Raw genomic sequence first — 19851 nt, 5'->3', positions numbered from 1 at the left:
TTCCTATTTCTGATTGCTTTTAATTTGCAGACAATGCTCCTGGAGAAGATGAGGTTGACCAGAAGACCCGAGGGCGAGTCCACTTTTCATGTGTTTTACTACCTGTTGGCCGGGGTGGATGGATCCTTAAGGTATGGCTCACTGGTGATGGAGCCTGCTGAATAAATTTATTCAACTGCTAACATTTTTGCCCTTCTTTTTTGTATTTCTTTTTGTCAGGACTGAGCTCCACCTCAACCACTTTGCTGAAAACAATGTTTTTAACATCATGCCGCAAACAAAGGTAGATGAGACTGATTTTCTTTCCATGATTGAAGCCTATGTTACAGTGGAAAGATTTGTCTTTCCCTATTCATTACTCGCTGAGGATTATCCTTGAAAGGAATCTTTAAATTACATTCGCTGAACTCTATATTTATTGAATATTTGGTTTCCACTCAAACCCACTGACTAAATTGCATTTGGAAACATTGTGATTCATTTTTGACTCATTTGGAAAATCACTACGTTTGTTCTCGACTTTAAACTAAACCTGATGTACTATTCCTTTGATTAATTTGCCATATCTGTCAGATGGAGGATAAGCAGCGGGCATCCCAACACTTTTCCAAGCTGCAAGCGGCCATGAAGTTTCTGGGGATCAGCGCTGATGAGCAAAGAGCTTTCTGGCTTGTCCTGGGGGCAATCTACCATCTAGGAGCGGCAGGGGCTACCAAAGGTACATTTTCAAAAATACAATATTACTCCCTATTAACATTTGCAACCCAGCATAGTAACACAAGAGGGCAGCAATGATCTCTGATCTGCTGACACTAATTCAAGAGAGCATAGAGATGAATACCATGTGTAATCATTACTACAGTGCCTATTTATTCATTTATTTATTTATTTGTTTCGAGCAATAGTCATTAGTTCTGCCTAATATATTTCGCAGTCACTGATACACGAAAAAAAGCCAAAGAAAATCTATGTGTGGCAGGGAACAACTAGGAAGGCAACATTTAGTTGGCAGCGATGTGACTTCATGCCTGTGCAATCCTCCTGCTTATTACCGACCCTGCGGGGAATCTGTCAGCTGGATAAAATCTACTTGCAACACCACCACTACTCTGCTCTGTGAATTCTCTCCCTCTGTCGCTCTTAAATCGGAGAAGAGACCGTTCGCCGGCCATTAAAAAGCGCCGCTTGCGCACATGTTGGCAGCGCTAGATTTGGAGTTAAATTGAAATTTGTTTTTTTTTTTTTATGTTACAGTCTCACATCCTAAAAAAGGGACACAAAAAGCAAAAAAAATAAAGTGTGAAAGTGAAAGAGCAACACACACCCTATGCCAGTAGCGGCATTAAAAATATCCAATCTGCCAAGTATTTTTTTAAATATAGGTCATTTATTATTGATTTTTTAATGGACACTGATGAATTGGAGTATGTTTTAAGAGAAACATGAAACGAGGCAAAGAGTCACAGGTTATTTAAAATATTGTAAGAAGCAAATTGATTTTGGTCGGAAGGCTCGAGAGCCACCCCTGTCCTAAAATGATTCCCGCTGTGTTTTCTATTACGATTCATTGCGAAAGGTCATCATTTGCATTCCCAGTTTAGTGCTCTCCATTGCTGTCTCAGCCTTATTGTGACCCCCCCTAGAATTATGTATAACAAATCCCCGTCGGTCCATATATAAACCCTTGGTTATCACCAGGACTAATGAAGGTCTTCCGACATGTTTCTCAGCCGGCAGGAAGCAATTTGCACGCCACGAGTGGGCCCAGAAGGCAGCCTACCTCCTGGGCTGCACCCTGGAGGAGCTCTCCTCCTCCATCTTCAAGCACCAGGCCAAGGGCAATCTGCCCAGGAGCGGCAGCGTCCGTCAAACTTCCGGGACCGACGGCACGGCGGATGCAGGTAAACCCCGCCGTGCTTCCTCTCCGCCTCTTCTTTTTTTTTTCCCTCCTGGGGGAAATTGCAGAGCGGGGAGCAAGGAAATCTTATCTGGGTAATGAATAGCGCGGCTTAACAATGGGTATTGACGGCTAAGTACGCACTCTTATGTGAGGACAAGCCATTTTGGACCCTCATTGTCCTTGAAATCATAATTGTCACACATTGATTTTTTTTTCCACCGGCATCGCCGTGGAAGATTTTTGAAGGACACTTGAACGGTCCGAACCGATCTGACTTCCTTCCTTCCTTCCCCTTTTTTCCGCCATGGCCTCTTGGTCTCGGATGCATTAGCGCACTCTGCAAAATCCCCCGGGTGGCGTAAAACACCGAATTTGATGAGACGGCGGAGTCAATTACGATAACTTAACGGTGGGCGATTGCTATTTTGCACCCACACGAAAGCGCGCTCTGCGTTGGGAAGCACCCGGCGCCGAAAGCACGCCGTTTTAGCGAGATCATTTCCCAAACAATTGGAATTCTTTACGCCCGTGGGGGGAAATATTCATGATAAGGAGGCTATTCTAGCAGCGATTTGCTGCAAATGACTTGCGCTTTTATCTCGTATCTATCTCCCGTTAAAATCGTTTGACTTCTCATCATTGCACCCCGTCTCTTGTGTTTTTTTTTCATCCAACCACCTTTGCTAGGGGGATGTACGGCGTCGGCCCTGGAGTGTCTGGAGGCCGCGGCCGTCGGGCTCTACTCGGAACTCTTCACCATCCTGGTCGGTTTAATAAACCGGTTAGTATTCCATCTCCAGTTCTAAAGCGGTATTAAATGTTAGAGTTTAATATCTAAGAAAGAGAGGTTAATATCTAAGAGAGAAGTTTATTATATAAGTAATGTTTAATATCTAAGTAGTACTGTTTAATATCTAAGTACTGTTTAATATCTAAGTACTGTTTAATCTCTAAGTACTGTTTAATATCTAAAAGAGAAGTTTAATATCTAAAAGAGAAGTTTAATATCTAAGTACTCTTTAATGTCTAAGAGAGAAGTTTAATATCTAAGTACTAATGAAACCAGCTCTCAAAATTATATTCATGAGAGAGAGTTTAATATAATGCAAATGGCTTGCATATCATTCATCAACCCAGAGTTGGGATTTAACTTATTCCAACTTTTAGCCAAGATGTCAGATTCCCCTGTTGACAAATAAAAGTGTGCTTGGGGTTCCACTCTGAAGCGCAGAGAGCCAAGGTTAAAGCTTGGGGTGCTGTGGTGAAAGTGATCAATAAAACATTGTTGTCTTTTTCTGCCTTTCAGCTCTTTGAAATGTGGCCAGCTTCCCTTGTGCTCGCTCCTCATCGTGGACACGCCGGGCTTTCAAAACCCCAGGCTGGCCAAGCGGGATCGCGGCGCCACCTTTGACGACCTTTGCCACAACTACACCCAGGACCGTTTGCAGACTCTTTTCTCCCAGCGTACCTTCGTTCAGGAGATGGAGCGATACAAGGAGGTGGGTAGGAGCGAGGGATTTGCACGTAAAGGCAATCCAACGCCGCCTCCATCTTCTACTTTTTTCTCTCTCTCTCTCTCTCGTTCTCTCTCCTTTGTCTGCTCCCCTCGTTCTACATCAAGCCCAGCGTGGCACGCTTTCACACATCACCTTCTCTATCTGTTCCACATGTCACAAGATGTGACAAGTCAAAGTGGTTGGTGTGTAGACCTTCTCATTAACGATGCCAGGCACACAGACACTCAGCAACGTTCCTCTTAGAGGAAGATGATGTTTTTCTCGTCGCCCTCCTTCGTGCTATCCGACACTCTCTTCCCCGTTAGCTCATTTGTCCGCATTGACGGTCATCCGATTGGTCTCCATTCCCGAAAAAGTCCCAATGTGCTGTCCAAAATGAAAAAAGGTCTATTTTTTTGTAGTATTTGTCAAGGCCGTTCGTCGAAATGACCAAAAGAATAATCTGTGACGGTCAACAAAACAACGGTGGGCATGTTTGGAAAAGGAAAATTGGATGATATAAAAGAAAGATTCTGTTGCGTAGGGGGAATAAAATAAGGAGCTTTTTCAAATGAAAGCTTGTATTGAGAGAGAAGAAAAAAAATGGCACTTTGTGGCAAGTTTATTGGAAACATTGATCCCCGCTGACCTTTTGATTTTGATGGGAATTTCACCTTGGCCTTTGACTCCCAGGTCCTTTAATGCCTTTTGACATCTTTGCCCTGCATCCGTTTATCTTTACTCCCAGGATTCAGGTTATGATGATTGGTTTTAAAATAGTGTCAAAGAAGTATAGATGCTTAGTGTTACCACGCTATAAAAAGTCTAAAATCGCCTATTTACATGCAACATAAAAAATACCCACAAAAACTAACTATAAGAATGACCTGTCAGTATTTCTATAACAAAGCACGTCACTGTTAAATAAATCCTTTTCTGTAGTGTAGTATTGTTTTAGAGTCCAAACAGGTCTGGTTCTCCTTAGCTTGCCATGTTTTATTGCTCTTTTTGCGTCAAGCCTAATCTTACAAATGGGCCCGTTTTTAAAAGACGGCACGCTCAAACCGCAAATCACCGACACGGGAGTTGAGATTTTCCATCCGCCCTCCTCCCATCTTCGTCCGCCCGAGTGACAACTAAAGAAATATTGCATACGACCACGCGTAACATAATTCTCCTTTTGTCAATGCATTTTTTAGACTGGACGGAGCCGTGAAAGTGTCACGGACAAGTGGGTCAAACGCCTTTTCAAAGCTCTCTTTTGTACTGGTAATTGCGGTGACGGGCAGCTTTTAAAAGTGCGGCGCACAATGGACTTTGTACGTATGGAAAATTAAAAAGCGCGGCGTGGCGCAGCTGCTGGAATTGTCTTTGCGTCCTGCAATATTGCATCGCCACGGTAGAGCGCCAAATCATTTAAGCTACATCACGCACACGGTCAGGTCGAACGCTGGCATCTGTCGTGCGCCCCCGCGCACGCTATTAGGCCCGCAAACATTTCCCCCCCATATTTCCAGCTCATATTTTTTTTCGACAAGGTAATTTATCATGACTCCACTCCACGTGATCCTTGAAATCTTAGCATCTGTTGCACAAATTGCATCCGACCATCTTTTCAAAGAAATTAGATCATGTAAGGCTCGCTTTGGGGTTCTGCGCATAAATATAGTAAATAAATTGCTGCTGAGACTCCCGGTCAAATTGGATTAAATGTCTGTTGCCGTCTAAAGTAGAGTTCGAGAGATTTTATTTAAAGAAAAATAAAGAAACTTGGAATACTAGTTGTATTCAAGATATGTGAAAAGAGAACTTTAGTTTTTCTTAAGTAATGGAAGCTCAAAGTGAACACAGGCTTTAAATTGATGGTCTCTTTCTGATGATTAAGTAGCAACAGGTAAAAAATAAAAGAAAATTCTTATATGCTTATATTCTATATGCTTTTCATAAGCAATATTGTATCTAAATTTGATATTTGATTGCAAAATAATAGAAATTAGTGTGTATAAAGTGTCAATTGTTATTTAGTGATGTGTCATGTATTAACAAGTTCTTGGTTATGTATATTATATCATTTATGAAATTGCAATATTGCATATATAAGCCGCAAAAGTATGTAAAGAAAGAAAGAAGAGTATGATATGGTCATTGAAAATTATTTATGATGTGACACTCGACATTGATTTTGTGAAAGTGTGGTTTTCGCTCTGGCAGAATTGGATGATTTATTTATTTCTTTTTTCTTTTTGTCTGTCCGTAGCTTGCGAATTGGGATAATTTGTCACGGCTTTTCTGGGCCTATAACAATAACAGTAGCAATCTTCATCTATTCAAAGTGCGCTAGCAGGGAATGCAATTAAATTAGATATAATTGAGAGCAGAGAAAATGTTACATTCCGTACCAGTTTGCCTCCTCATATTTTAATTACATTTTGATTGTCGTCAGACGGCTCGAAAATTGAATCAACGTCCTGGAGAATTTGTTTTTTAATTGATTTAACAACTGCAAGTTTTCATAATTAGGATCATATCGTCCTCTCATTCCTACTCACAGTACATATTATTTGCCTTTTCAGTAAAATTCATCTTTTTTTGCCTATTTTTCCACTTTTTCTGAACTAAATTTGTTTTCTGGAATGACACTGTCCATTCCATTGAAATGTGAGCAGAATAATGGATGATTACAATCATTTCTGACCAAACAAAAATGAAATATTGACATTTTTCCTGTGTTTCTTCTTTCAGGAAAACATTGAGATTTCCCTGGATGAAACGGAAGCAAACACATCTTTTTCCGTCACGGTGGTGGACCAAACTTCAAGCCAAGCACTAGTAAGTTGGATTATTCAACATGTCTTCTCACTTTTCAAGGGCATTGTGGGAATTTTGGTTGTCAAGGGTAGGGAATCTATGGCTCGGGAGCCATTTGTGGCTCTTTTGGTGGCTGCATATGGCTCTCAATTAAACTATTGTGAGAAAGCAGAATCCCAAACGCACCAATAAGAGCGTTGCGTTGGAACCGTGGCCCTGAGACTACATCCAGTGCTTTTTTACTTACTATATTTATTTTTTATATAGACCCTTCTATATATAAACATATATGATCTTATTGATTAAATTAAATTGAATGCTCTTATTGTCATTATACAAGTATGATGAGATTTAAAGCTTTACCAAGTGCACAAATAACAGCCAAAAAGAAACCGACAAATAAATAATCAATAAATAAAAACAACAAATCATACTGAATAGTCAATCAATAAAAACATCAAATCATACTAAATAGTCAATAAATAAAAACAAATCATACCAAATAATCAATAAATCAAACCAAGTCATACCAAATAATCAATAAATAAAAACAAATCACACTAAATAATCAATAAATAAAAACTAATCATAGCAAATAATCAATAAATAAAAACAAATCACACTAAATAATCAATAAATAGCAACAATTCATACTAATATAACCCAAGTAGTCAAAACCACAACAAACAAATAGATGAATACTAATTGGTAAAATAAGTAGTAAATAGTAGTGAAGTATAATAAATCAGTAAACATAATCAGTCCTTTTGAAATGACTAAAGAGAAAGGCACCCAGGTTATTTTGACTTTAAAATGCTGCGTATGGCTTCTTCCATTTGATTTGACGTGGGTCTGACCCATTTTTTATCAGCTGGCAATGAAAAAGCACAGCAATGTCAGCTGTCTTCTCCTGACGGATACTTTGTGTTGCAGTCAGTGTAGCGTGCCCCGCCGATAAGGATGTCACTTTCCGATAGGCGCCCCCAGCCATTTTTCTTTCCTCCCTTTCGCTTTCTTCCGGGAAGCATTCTGGCTGGAGACGCATTACCGTAGCGTGGAGATGCTTATCTCTCCAGCGTATTTCCATCCTCGCCACTAAAGTCGGCGTTTGCTTTCCGCGCCCGTTGCCGGCTTTATCTGGCCGGCTGTCGGCCACAATTGGGCAAACACCCGCTTCAAATTTAGTGGAAATCTTAGAAAAACAAGGCCCGGTGCTTTGATTGTTTTAAAAGCAAGAAATTCGAATGTCGAGTAAGGTTAGCGCCAGGGTGCCTAACTCCCGGGTTGTACTCGTCGGTCGGGTTTCTGGATGATGAGCACAAGTGATATAGAAAATAATTTCAAAGTCATTGATTCTAGCACTTTAATCGTGCTTGAGGCAAAAATCGAAACAGACTTTAGTTTGTTATCTGGAGCACGATTGCTTTTTAAACTTTAATTTCCAACGTCAGCATCCGTGCCGGCCCGACTCGCGGGAAAAAAAATAAAAATAATCACAATTTTAGTGACCTTTTTAGAAAGCGGCTTACATCGCACCGATCCTTACGCTCAAATATATCGCCAACAAGTACTCTTTTCCCATACATACTCGATTTAAATGACCATAACATATTGATAAGCAATCATCTCAAACTTTAACTTAAATTTTAATACTATAAATTTTGATCTATGCATTTAAACACCATAGCTCCCTCCATCAAATGCTGCCAACCACTTAATTTCATTTTAATTTTGTACATATATATCTTTTTAAAATGGCTTATTTGTGTGTACACTTAACAGTGACACTTTAAATCTCTTTGTATGCGTGTATCATGACAATAAAGCTATTCTGTTTGAATCAATGTTTGCTAAATTTGGACCGTCCATCACTTTCATTTAATTTGAGCGATGTGTCCTACGGAACAGGTGCGCAGTGGGCGAACGGATGAGGCTCGTGGCCTCCTGTGGCTAATGGAGGAGGAGCTTCTGCACCCGGGGGCGTCGGAGGAATCCCTGCTGGCTCGTCTTTTTACCTACTACGGCCCTGCCGAAGGCGAACACAAAGGTGAGGCCGCCATTGGTTCTTTCCTTCGTATTTCGAGAAAATCATCGTCACTAGGGTGGCGGGGGTGCTGGAGCTTCATCTGGTAGTCGTCAGAAAACGATAATTCGATCTATTGTCAGCAAATTAACAAAACAGTCATGCCCAAAGGCGACTACACACTAAATAAGCAATAAATCACTACAAAACACAAACCTATGATGCAAAAAGAGAGCAGTTTTTTTTAATTATCATGCGGTAAACACACATATTTCACCTGGAAATTCTCTTAAAACTGAATCATAAACTCGTCATGATTAAAGCATTTTATAGACGATTTTGCAGAACTACATTCAAGGCGTAACAAGGATTAAGTCAGTCCAACCTGGCAACCACTTAGATAAACGAGCTTGCCCAAAAAATATCAGTAGCACCTTTTTTTTCTTTCAATGGACGTCCTCGCTTTGAATAGCGATTCATCATTCAATGTCATTCTCGCTTCGGAAATTTCAAAGACGGCGCGATCGAGATCCGCCAATTAATAGCGCGCCCGCGTACGTGCAAAATTCCATCAAACAGATTGACCGGCCACAAAAGTCCTCGCTGCGTTATTGTTGTTCTGGCAGGGTTGCCATGGTTACAGCCCATGCCGAGTGCTCTCCCAGGAGCACTCAAAGCAAACTGAAGGCGTGAAGTGTGAATTTTTTTTCTTTTTTCTCTCCCCGTCAAACACGACCTCAAAGCATCTCATTTATGCCCTTTTTTTTATAAAGGCACATTTCAAGGTTGTCGCATCAAAACATGATGAATTCCATCACTTTGACCAATTTTTGACACTCCAAATCTGTGCTAGTTTCTCTCAATTAATGAGTGAGGCGGGTTGATTGTATTTTTTTGTTGCTTTTTCTTGTTTAATAGATTATTTTTTATGCAGTACCTTTTTTATTCGTAGCAGATTAATTAGCTCGTGAGGAAAAATCCACACGTCGAGTGGAAAAATAAATAGGTAGGGAACCTGTCACTCGAGAGCCATGTGTGGCTCTTTTGATGGGTGCTTATGCATCCATTCTCATTGATACTCATTGATCTCATTGATATTCATTGATTAGCAACAGCGTAACCATGTTATCAAAAGAATGAAGAGCCTTTTTGTACTTTAAAAGTTGTGAAATTTTCCATTATTTTTTATTTTTAGGTCCGACGTTCCTCCTAAAGAGCGAAAAGCACAACCACTTCCTCCTGGGCCACAGTCACGGGACAGACTGGGTGGAGTACGACGCCCGCGGGTGGCTGAATTACGCCAAGCAAAATCCCGCCTCCACCAACGCCACCAGCCTCCTTCAGGAATCCCAAAAGTAAGTAAAAGGCGTCAGCCATCTTGGCTCAAGCGTACAGAAACCCCGCGGGCTGACGTCGTCCGTCCGTGTCTCGCAGGAAGATCATCAGCTCCATGTTCATGAGCCGAGCAGGTGGAGCCACCGTTCTGTCGGGTTCCATCGCCGGTCTGGAGGGGGTTTCCCAGCTGTCTTTGCGGCGGGCTTCTAGCGTCAGGAAGACGTTTGCTTCGGGGGTGGCCGCTTATAAGAAGAAGTCTGTTTGCATACAAATCAAGCTTCAAGTGGTAAGAATTGGAAATCAATTGGGGAGTCCATAGCACCCTCATATTATAGAGGAAAATATATATGTATATTTTTTAGTTTTGCAAAGTTGAAGGGAATTTAAATGGGGAAGCTCTCTGGTGGCCAAATCAACAAAAGATCAATTAGGGGCCCAAATACTAATTGGATTTAAAATGAATTCCCACACAGCTCAATAGTTATACACATTAGATGTTCATTATTTTATTTTCTGCTTCCAGAAGCTATTGAGCCAATATTCCACCTTTTTTTGTATACACGGCGATAATAGTTTGTGATTTTTCATTATCCTCTAATTCAGTTTGTATTTGCTTAGCTTTTAAAATGGATTTTTAGATTCTATTAGTTTCGGACATTATTGGTTTACTCTTTTAATTAATTTAAACTTCATTTCTCATCCTTTCATCCTTCCATTTCTATCAACAATAACAAACTCTGATGTCATCAGAATGCTGCCCATCTGCGGATTGTCTGACTAATGCTTGAGCCATGGACAGAATTAATTCAATTTCTTGGCATTCTTTGCGTCATTATTTTTCAAGCACATCTCTTTTAAATGAAGCAATCGATGGTGATGTAAAATGTGACCATTTCCACCTTCTACTTTGTCCCAGGATGCTCTGCTGGACATGGTGCGGCGCTCCAAAATCCACTTTGTTCACTGCATATTGCCTAAGGCGGACGCTCTTAAGGCCCTCTCCGGATCCTTCAAAGGCGGAGAAAGCGAGCCTCAAGGGGAGGCCGTAGATTCCGGATTAATGCAGTTGGACGTGGCCTTGCTTCGCGCTCAGCTACGTGGCTCCAAGCTCCTCCACGCCCTCCGCGTCTACAGACAAGGTGAGCGTCACTAGATATTTTGGTTTTGGTTGAAATTGAACGCCGTCATGTGATCCTAGGTTACCCGGACCACATGGTGTTCTCGGAGTTCCGCCGACGTTTTGACGTGCTGGCGCCGCATCTCACCAAGAAGCTCGGGCGGAATTACATCGTCAAGGACGAGCAGAGAGTGAGTCAGAAACAATCAAATAAGTCAAATAGGAAATACGATTCTAGTACTAGTGAATGTACATTGTTTTTTACTGGTATGACAGGGTTTTCAATCAAAAAATAAGATTAATTTCTCTTACAATTATTCAAATGGGATTCTAGGGGGAACAGTTTTTAGTTTCAAGCAAAATTAAACATTACTTATATTTTATTTTTATATTTTTATTGTTCTTATTCTATTCAGGGGCCTTGATTTGGTCCCAAATTTTTATGGGCCACCACACCCAAACTTTGCATGTTTATTTACATTTTTTAAAAAACAGAACGCTCTTTTCTGCAAAAGAAAACAGTTAAAGTGACAAATGTACAAAAGTTTACATCCTAGGAAAAATGAGCAAAAGTAAAGGAATAAAATTGAATGGAGAGGGAAGCACTTTTTGTGGAAAATTTCAAAAACAAAAGCATTTTTTGGTGTTTTTTAGGCTGTGGAGGAACTTCTGGAGTCATTGGATTTGGAGAAGAGCAGTTACCACATGGGTGTGAGCAGGGTGAGTGATGACACCCGGATAAAAACCAAAAAAAAAGAATGAAATAAACCTTGGCTCATCAAAAAGCTCTTTTATGATGCCGTCCATCTGGATTGCACGTCCTTCATTTGAGCGCCCACTTATTCCAGAATAGGAAGTCCAATTCTGCGAGAAAAGCCAAGCTTCTGCCATTCGTCGTTGGTGGCAGGCAATCATTCAAAAAAACAGGATCTCATTTCTTTTCCCTTTTAGTTATTCTTCAAAGCGGGAAGCTTGGCTAAATTGGAGGAACAGAGGGACGAGCAAACCAAGCGGCATTTAATCCTTTTCCAAGCGGCTTGTAGAGGTTATCTGGCACGACAAGCCTTTAAAAAGAGAAAGGTAAGCAAAAAAAAAACGTCTTCCTCCTTATCACTATCATCCCGGCAGAGTATACACACATTGCAAAACATAGCCTCTGTCAATCAAATTAACATTTAAATGACAAAGCAATGCAATCCAAATGAATCCATGTCCATGTTTAAGTGGTGCAAACACCCAGGGCTCTTTTTTTGGGGGGCCCAATTTCACACAATGTTTGCTTTGGGCTCATCTTAGATTGAAGCAGACTTTGCTTTAAGTCTACAAGCAATTACAAATATCACCAAGTGGAAATGCCCTCTTCTTAATTTGACACATCCAATCAGCTTATCATATTTGACGGCCTGCTATATTACAAGAGCAGACTTATCAGTGCAAAAAAATGCACTTTTCTTTCTATTCCATTCGACATCAACGTGGCTTTAAATGTAAACTCATATTTTTAGTATATTTTCCCTAGTAGGTGCATTACGGTAATACTTTTCTTTACACTCTTAAAATAAACCCATATTTTCTATTCCTACTTTAACATGTATGTACTATGGCCCTGCTCGAGCTCGCCTATAAACACATTATTCAGATTACAAGCTGCAAAAAGTGCGTGGGCGCCGCCGTGCCGCCGTTCGACAATAAAAAAAAAACAGTCATACCATGGATACTAATGAGAAAAAAAACAGTTTGAAATTTCCATGTGACATCATACGCATGCATGATATTAACACCTTGGCGCCATTCTGGTTTTGTCGATGTTTTCCGAGCGGCTCGTTGATCGATGTTGATGCGACAGACGCTCTGTTCAATGACTTTTCCCGGCAAATCAGGCCCGCCAAGATGCCTCATCCACACGTGACGTGCATTTACTACATCTTTTTATCCTTTATTTGTCAAGGACAAATGCCCTAAAATGGTTTTCACATAAAAAATGCCATTTTTCACTTAAGTATAATGTTAAAATAGCGGCACTTGTTGTGTTATTTTCCGTTTGACGGCACCGAGGAGTTCTCCATATTTTTTTTAATCACATTTGGACCTAATAGACATTGCGGAGAACATTTATGCTGAAGGGCATCCCGACCTCGGCCTCATCAAACGCGTTTGGGATCCCGTCCAAAACGAGATTGTGGCAAACGAGGCGCTCTTGTCCAATATCGGCAAGTGGAGGTAATCCTTTAAAACACCAATATAGTCTTCTGCCTAATGAGATTAAGGTGTCAGCGGCGGACGCTTTTTGGTGTTTGATAGACATCCAAACATGGCTCCTTCTTTCTTTCTTTCTTTCTCCATACACACAAAGCCCAATCGCATTTTTAGCGCTAATGCATTTGTCTGGTAATTTGCCTCCACGCCTGTCGAACCGCTTTAATGTAACACGCACGTTAAAATGTTTCTCCACGGTTCTCGTGTCGTACAATTATTTGTTTGTTTTGCCTTGCGTTGTGACTTGTGCTCCGACAAGTGTCAAGAAATTGGCTGCCTTTTTCCTCCTCGTCAAGCGTTCTTAGTGTGACGGATCCTAATTGGTCATAGGGAATACCTTCGGGGCGCTGTGTACCTGATGCGGAGAATTGTGTCGCTCTAATTGGGTTTGCCCCGTAATCTGCCGCCGCCGTCGCCGCGAAAAAACCTCCGTGCGTAAGCAGCCTGGAAATGGTGTAATACTTGGAATGAGCTGCCAACGACTTTGATTCAATTAATCAGAAATTAGCTCCCGGCCTAGGAATCAATTTGGCTGGAATTCTCAGTCACGGGCTGGCAAACCCTCGGACGGCAATCAAACAAAAATGGGATTCCCAGAACGGGTTTGTTGCTTCGGGGCGTGATCGGACGTTTGGTCGCCGGTCAAAAGTACTTCTATATTAAACAGTAATTAGATATTAAACAGTACTTAGATATTAAACACTACTTGGATATTAAACAGTACTTAGATATTAAACAATACATAGAAGGCTCAATTTTATTGACAAATGTTCTTCTCTTTATCATCACAAAATGGATCAGAGCTTTATCAATTGTGTGATATCTTTGGTTGTTTCAGATTCAGGATTTGGCCATTCGTTGCATCCAGAAGAACATCCAGAAAAACCATGGCGTGAAGGACTGGCCGTGGTGGAATCTTTTCACCACGGTGCAACCACTCATTAAAGTCCAGCTGACGGAGGAACAGATGCGAAGCAAGGATGTGAGCCAATTCCCTCCCGTCTGTCTTCACCTGACTTTCTGTAGAAACTCCTGTTTTATATCGTATTGTCTCCTTCAGGAGGAGATACAAATGCAAAAGTCCAAGTTGGAGAAAGTGGAGAAAGAGCGCAATGAGCTGAGATTGAATTCAGATCGACTGGAGAGCCGGGTACGTTTTCAACATGCCATTCCTATTAATTCTAGCTTTAAAATTGAAGCAAAATTGAATTCTCAATGGCAACCAAGCCACCAACTTAATGTAAAGTACTTTAAATAGTTGAATAAAGTTCCAGATGCGCCTTCCAATTATTGTAACAAGATAAAACATGGCATTTTTCCTCATAGTTCTGGTTTCCGCCAAAGTTACTGTGTACAAATATACTTGAATGATATCCTCAGACTAGAACGATACATTGAGTGACACACGGAAAGAAAGATTGACCCGTGATAGAGCGGCAATTCACTGAATATTGCGATAAGTACATCACGTATGTTGCATCTTTTTTACATGGACAGATTGCAGACTTGTTGGCAGAACTCGGCGATGAGAGGAGCACCAGTGAATCGGCATCCCAGCTGTTGGAGAACGAAACCGCCGAGAGGCTGCGCTTGGAAAAAGACGTCAAGGAAATCCAGGCAAATACATGCACAGCTCTGGAAAATCTTTTTCTATTTGAAACATGCAAATCAAGCGTTAAATCGATGTGGTTCAGGCAAAGTTTGACGCCATGAAGAAGCAAATGGAGGCGCAGGAGATGGAGGTGATGGAAGCTCGGCTCATGAAAACATCGGAGCTCAACGGGGAACTCCACGGCCATGATGACGATGATGATGATTCTGGTTAGTTCATGTGGCAAACTTCCATTACCCTCCATGCCGTTGACGGCCAGAGACGTTTTGACTGGATTGGATGCTTATGGCTGTCATTTTTTTTTACTTTTGTATAATTAATTTGCAAAAGAAAGTATACATGAATTTTTACACCATATATGCTCAGCCACGGCCGGATATATCTTTTTTTTAGCACCAAATAATTCCCCTTTCATACATATTGCTCAGGTGTACCTAATTAAGTGTCCCGGTAATGCATTATGTATGGACGTCTTAAAAATATATATATAAATATATATTTATAACTCTAATTCTCGCTTCAGGATTTGTAGTTTTCAATTGCTTCTTTCAGCACGCGACATGACAGCGTAATACTATCACGGATATCCTCCAAGGTTGAGCTTTCACACTCTGGGATTAAAAATGTCCTCTCCCGGGCGTACAAGCCACGCCGGCCGCCGATTGGCTCTCGCCTACGGGAAACGAGGACTGGCGCTGAGACAGAGCGTTGTCCATAAGTTTCAGCCACCCACCCACCTACTTGGGTTCACACACCCCCCTCAAAGCCAAATTCCACTGACGAGTCATTACAGAATGTATCAGAATTCTTTAATGAATGGGAAAATAATCGTTGCCATCAGAGCCGGTGGCCTCGCGACTTGTCATTATGCTATATATATGCTAATGAGCGCTGCAGTTGGAGTTGCCACGTTGAGACGGAAAAAAATGATAAGGCTCGGATATCAACCTAAACCTGAACGGGCTGTCCGGGCCCCAGTCCAAGCCCCTGACAGATCCAGAATGAGGGTCGGCACGAAGGCCACTTATTGGCGTCTTCCATCCACTGGCATTTTCGCTCAGATTAGAGTCAAATGCAAGTGGCGCTTTGTAGTCCTTTGCTGAAATATTCTGACCCTCAAAGGTCAGGATTTGATGAAAAGCCATTTTATTTCACATGAGATTATTTTATTTCCATCTTTCTACGTGCGCATTGGACGCCATCGGCGCCGCGGCGTCGGTCATCGCTGAGCTTTTGAGCCTTTTCATCTTGGTGTCTAGTGCACGGTTTGCATTGAAAGCGGGAGAGGCCTTAAATGTCAAATGATTTTTCATTTTTTTTCTCTCCCTTCAGGCGGAGAATGGCGCATAAAATACAACCGAGCTATTCGGGAAATGGAGTTCAGCAAAAAGAAACTTCAGCAAGAGTTTGATGACAAGCTGGAAACGGAACAGCAGGCTAAACGACAGCTGGAGAGAAGGGCAAGAAGACATTTTGTCCTCTTCAATCATTGGCAAAGGCTATATTTAATATTCCAGCGTTCGTTTTTTTTGACTAAAATGCTCCACGCACGCAGATGGCCGACTTGAAGACGGACAATGAGGATGCGCAACACTCGGTGCAGCAGCTGAAAAAGAAGTGCCAAAAGATGACGGGGGAGACGCAGGATACTCGACGTCATCTGGAGGGACTCCAAAGCCGCAACCACGATTTGGAAAAGAAGCAAAGAAAGTCAGTTTCAACTCCAAAAACACACTTTCTCTTTCAACACTTCTTCCATTTTGATCCATTTATTTTGCCAGCTTCTCCGAGAAATCCACTCTTTTGTGCCTTTTAAACATTATTCCGGTGGCGACTTGACAACCATTCATTAGTTCTTTTGAAAGGAAATCTCGATTTTCTTCTTTTTCACACTCTTTTTTTTATAGTTTGAAGGCTTTTATTTTTGGGATTCAAGGCTTTTATGCACTTGACTAGACGTCAAAGCACAAGAGGGACTTTATAATGACAATTCATCCATTCATACGCAAGCATGGTGGCTATTCTCTTATGGCTGGCCACCAAGAAAGCTGAAACATATTATTTGGAGCCAATATAAAGTCAGCTTGTCATTTTTAAAAGAGCCCACTTGGAATGCAGTATTAGCATCCATATTCTTGATTCAGTTTCGACTAGTTTCAGGCCAAATGTAGGTCCATCCTTGCAGACCATCACAAGTAGGATGTTATTTTTAATTTTTATTTTTTTTTGGAGTGTCAGGATGCCGTTTCATAAGATAAGTTGCTCTGGAATATGTAGAATTGCATTAGCTGGGAAAATGAGTCCGACTTGAAGCACTCGAGAAGTCATTCCCCGCGGCTAATTGAAGAAGCTCGCCGGGTGAAATCATTTGGCTGCCGCTTCACCACGGGCAAAATTACAACCAGGCAAGATGACAACATGAAACGCTAAGCTTTTATGTTCCGCAGCACAAGTGTCTACAAAAAAAAAACATCATTACAAGCCTACCTGAAACAAAAGATTAATCGAAGTGTCGTCAGAATACTGGCGGGGACTTGGATCCAGAACCTGCTAGGATTTGGACTCATTAAAGCTACATTTTGAAATGTTGGAGATGAGATTTTACCAAAGTTTGTATAGAAAACAGCAGGAATTTTTGTCAGAAAATGTTACTTTTTTTTCCCCTGCGTCTCTTAGATTTGATCACGAGCAGAACCAAGCCCAAGCGGAGGTGCAAAGAGAAAAGACTTTGAGGGAGAAACTGTCTCGTGAGAAAGACGCCATGGTGGCGGAGATATTCAACATTCGCCAGCAGCTTCAGGTTTTTGTTCAACATCTTCCACTCCGTCCGTCTTGGCTTGGCCATTTCCATTGGTTGTTTCCTTTCCCCGCAGGAAAAGGACGCCGACTTGTGCGCCTCCAACCTGAAAGTTCAGCAGCTGGAAGCCGAGCTGCAGGATCTCTCTTCGCAGGAATCCAAGGATGAAGCGTCGTTGGCTAAGGTCAAGAAGCAGCTTCGTGACCTGGAGGCCAAGGTCAAGGATCAAGAGGAGGAGCTGGATGAGCAGGCTGGCACCATCCAGATGCTGGAGCAGGTAAGGAGCGTGAATGAAAGCACCACGGGGGAACAAAATGTCATTTTGGGCCATTGGTCGCAGGCTAAATTACGGCTGGAGATGGAGATGGAAAGGCAGCGGCAGAGTCACACCAAAGATATCGAGAGCAAGGACGAGGAAGTGGACGAGATCAGGCGCTCCTGCAGTAAGAAGGTAACTTTTTAACCTTTTTCATGTTCCAGTTTCAGTGTCATTGATGGATTGCTTGTCTATCGCCATCAACCAGTTATTCCTGAAGAATGTTCTCCTATTGGTGAAAACCAGAAATCCACAATTTACTGTCACCGGAGCAGGAAAAACATGAACTTTATTTCAAGTTTAGCGAGTGTCCAAATGTCACAAAGAGCTTTAAAAGTTTTAAAATAATGTTATCAAGCGGGATAGAGTCCAACCATTGTGTTTGGGTGTCTTTGAAGCTGAAACAGATGGAGGTGCAGCTGGAGGAAGAATACGACGATAAGCAAAAAGTCTTGCGCGAGAGACGTGAGCTGGAGTCCAAACTGCTGAATGCGCAGGACCAGGTACACCACCCATTTGTCTCATCTTCAGCCTGTCAGCTTCTCGCGGGTTTGCTCGCCCATGCTTTCATTTACTACCGAATAACGTCAGGAGTGGCGGTAAAAAAAAAAAAGAGAACGTGTTTATCCGCACTTGCCGGACAGGAACTATTTGTCATTCAGGTGAGCCATCGGGATGTGGAGAGCGAGAAGAGGCTGAGAAAAGACCTCAAGAGAACCAAAGTCCTGCTGGCTGATGCTCAGATTATGTTAGACCACCTGAAGAGTAATGCGCCAAGCAAAAGGGAGATTGCACAGTTTAAAAACCAAGTAGGCCACCCTCCACCACACTTTATGTCCATTCCTCGGATCTCTCAATTTCCTCGTTTGACCTTTTGACCTTTACCCACAGCTGGAAGAGTCCGAGTTCACTTGTGCGGCGGCGGTGAAAGCCCGAAAAAGCATGGAGCTGGAGATCGAGGACTTGCATGTCCAAATGGAGGATGTGATGAAGGCCAAATTGTCGGTGAGCTCAAAATATTGAACAAAAATATTGACAGAAATCGACCTCCAGATTGGCTTTGGATCGCCATCCTGACTGGAATTTAGCATAACGTCATATGAGTGTGTCATGTCCGTTTGCACAAATGGCTAAAAATGCCCTTTATGGTCCAATCTGCTCATTAATAGTCTGCCGGCTGCTTTTTTTCCTACTTGTTGACGGAGGCCGTTGGCGTCTCTGGGGATGCTTGTTAATTGCTCCGTATATGTCAAGGGCGTATCTTGGAAATGTCTGACATGAAAGAGAGCGTTTGGAGGGTGGAAAGCACCCCGGAGGATGAACTCTCGGACATGGGCGGCCGTTGGCTCTTGGCTGCACATTTGCCCGGCGTAATGAGCTCATTGATTATCTTCAATTGGTCTCCTCGTCTTGCCGCTAGTACTTCCACATTCGCTAATGACCATTTATCCAAGCTCACCAACCCATCCCATCTGTTCTTCTTTTTTTTTTTAATGGCGGATCAGTTGGAAGAGCAGGTGAGCCGTCTTCAAAGAGAGAAGAACGACATGCAGTCCCGCACGGAGGAAGACCAGGAGGACATGAATGAGTTGATGAAGAAACACAAGGCCGCCGTCGTCCAGGTAACCCAAAGCGGTGACGCCGACGCTCGTGTGGGCTCTTTAAATGGCTTGCGCTGCACATTTTTCATTTGGTTGTCTAGCGGTAGTACATCTCCAACACAGACGTTGACATCTTGCTGTAATGATGCTTTTTTATTAGTCTGCCAGAGATTTAGGCCAGATCAGTGACCTGCAGGCACAGCTGGAGGAGGCCACCAAGGAGAAGCAGGAAATTCAAGAAAAGGTACACGCCGTCTCACTGTGAATTGTCCTTCTCTAAAATACATATATCACAACAAATCGTATGCAAGAGCAAAAATTACATTTTTGAGTTGATGCCTACACATCTGACGAATGATATCATCTCTTATTGTCACGTTGAATTGTTGATGGCTTCAGAAGTCAAAGGGCCATCTGGGCAATTGACTAAACTCTGACGGAACATGAATCCATTAATAGAAAGCATGTTCGTCTCAGTTGCCAAGACATTCGTCAAGTGTCATTGTTCTTTTGTGGCGGTTTGACGAGGGCTCGTCAGTCAAAGTTATTCAAGGAGAAAAAATGCCTTTTCTGTCAATGTTCTGCATTGC

At 42.0% G+C, this 19851-nt stretch overlaps 1 protein-coding gene across 3 annotated transcripts in view; it reads left to right on the top strand.

Moving 5' to 3' along the window:
* Positions 1-19851, top strand: part of LOC144212591 (unconventional myosin-XVIIIa-like) — a 36475-nt gene that overhangs the window by 8685 nt on the left and 7939 nt on the right. For all 3 annotated transcript variants that reach the window (XM_077740592.1, XM_077740591.1, XM_077740593.1), the window contains exons 9-36: positions 31-131; positions 220-283; positions 574-718; positions 1731-1901; positions 2588-2681; positions 3207-3399; positions 6139-6225; positions 8113-8251; positions 9423-9582; positions 9662-9848; positions 10479-10701; positions 10761-10870; positions 11334-11399; positions 11631-11759; positions 13774-13917; positions 13996-14085; positions 14433-14552; positions 14630-14756; positions 15880-16007; positions 16103-16257; positions 17224-17347; positions 17421-17621; positions 17685-17795; positions 18059-18163; positions 18323-18469; positions 18552-18665; positions 19166-19282; positions 19422-19505. In XM_077740592.1, the coding sequence (XP_077596718.1) occupies positions 31-131; positions 220-283; positions 574-718; positions 1731-1901; positions 2588-2681; positions 3207-3399; positions 6139-6225; positions 8113-8251; positions 9423-9582; positions 9662-9848; positions 10479-10701; positions 10761-10870; positions 11334-11399; positions 11631-11759; positions 13774-13917; positions 13996-14085; positions 14433-14552; positions 14630-14756; positions 15880-16007; positions 16103-16257; positions 17224-17347; positions 17421-17621; positions 17685-17795; positions 18059-18163; positions 18323-18469; positions 18552-18665; positions 19166-19282; positions 19422-19505 (3636 nt within the window). The remainder of the gene's footprint in view (positions 1-30; positions 132-219; positions 284-573; positions 719-1730; positions 1902-2587; positions 2682-3206; positions 3400-6138; positions 6226-8112; positions 8252-9422; positions 9583-9661; positions 9849-10478; positions 10702-10760; positions 10871-11333; positions 11400-11630; positions 11760-13773; positions 13918-13995; positions 14086-14432; positions 14553-14629; positions 14757-15879; positions 16008-16102; positions 16258-17223; positions 17348-17420; positions 17622-17684; positions 17796-18058; positions 18164-18322; positions 18470-18551; positions 18666-19165; positions 19283-19421; positions 19506-19851) is intronic.

The sequence above is a fragment of the Stigmatopora nigra genome, chromosome 19 (genome assembly GCF_051989575.1).
Source record: "Stigmatopora nigra isolate UIUO_SnigA chromosome 19, RoL_Snig_1.1, whole genome shotgun sequence".
Classification (NCBI taxonomy): Eukaryota; Metazoa; Chordata; class Actinopteri; order Syngnathiformes; family Syngnathidae; genus Stigmatopora; species Stigmatopora nigra.
This window is presented reverse-complemented; position numbering and strand designations above follow the sequence as displayed.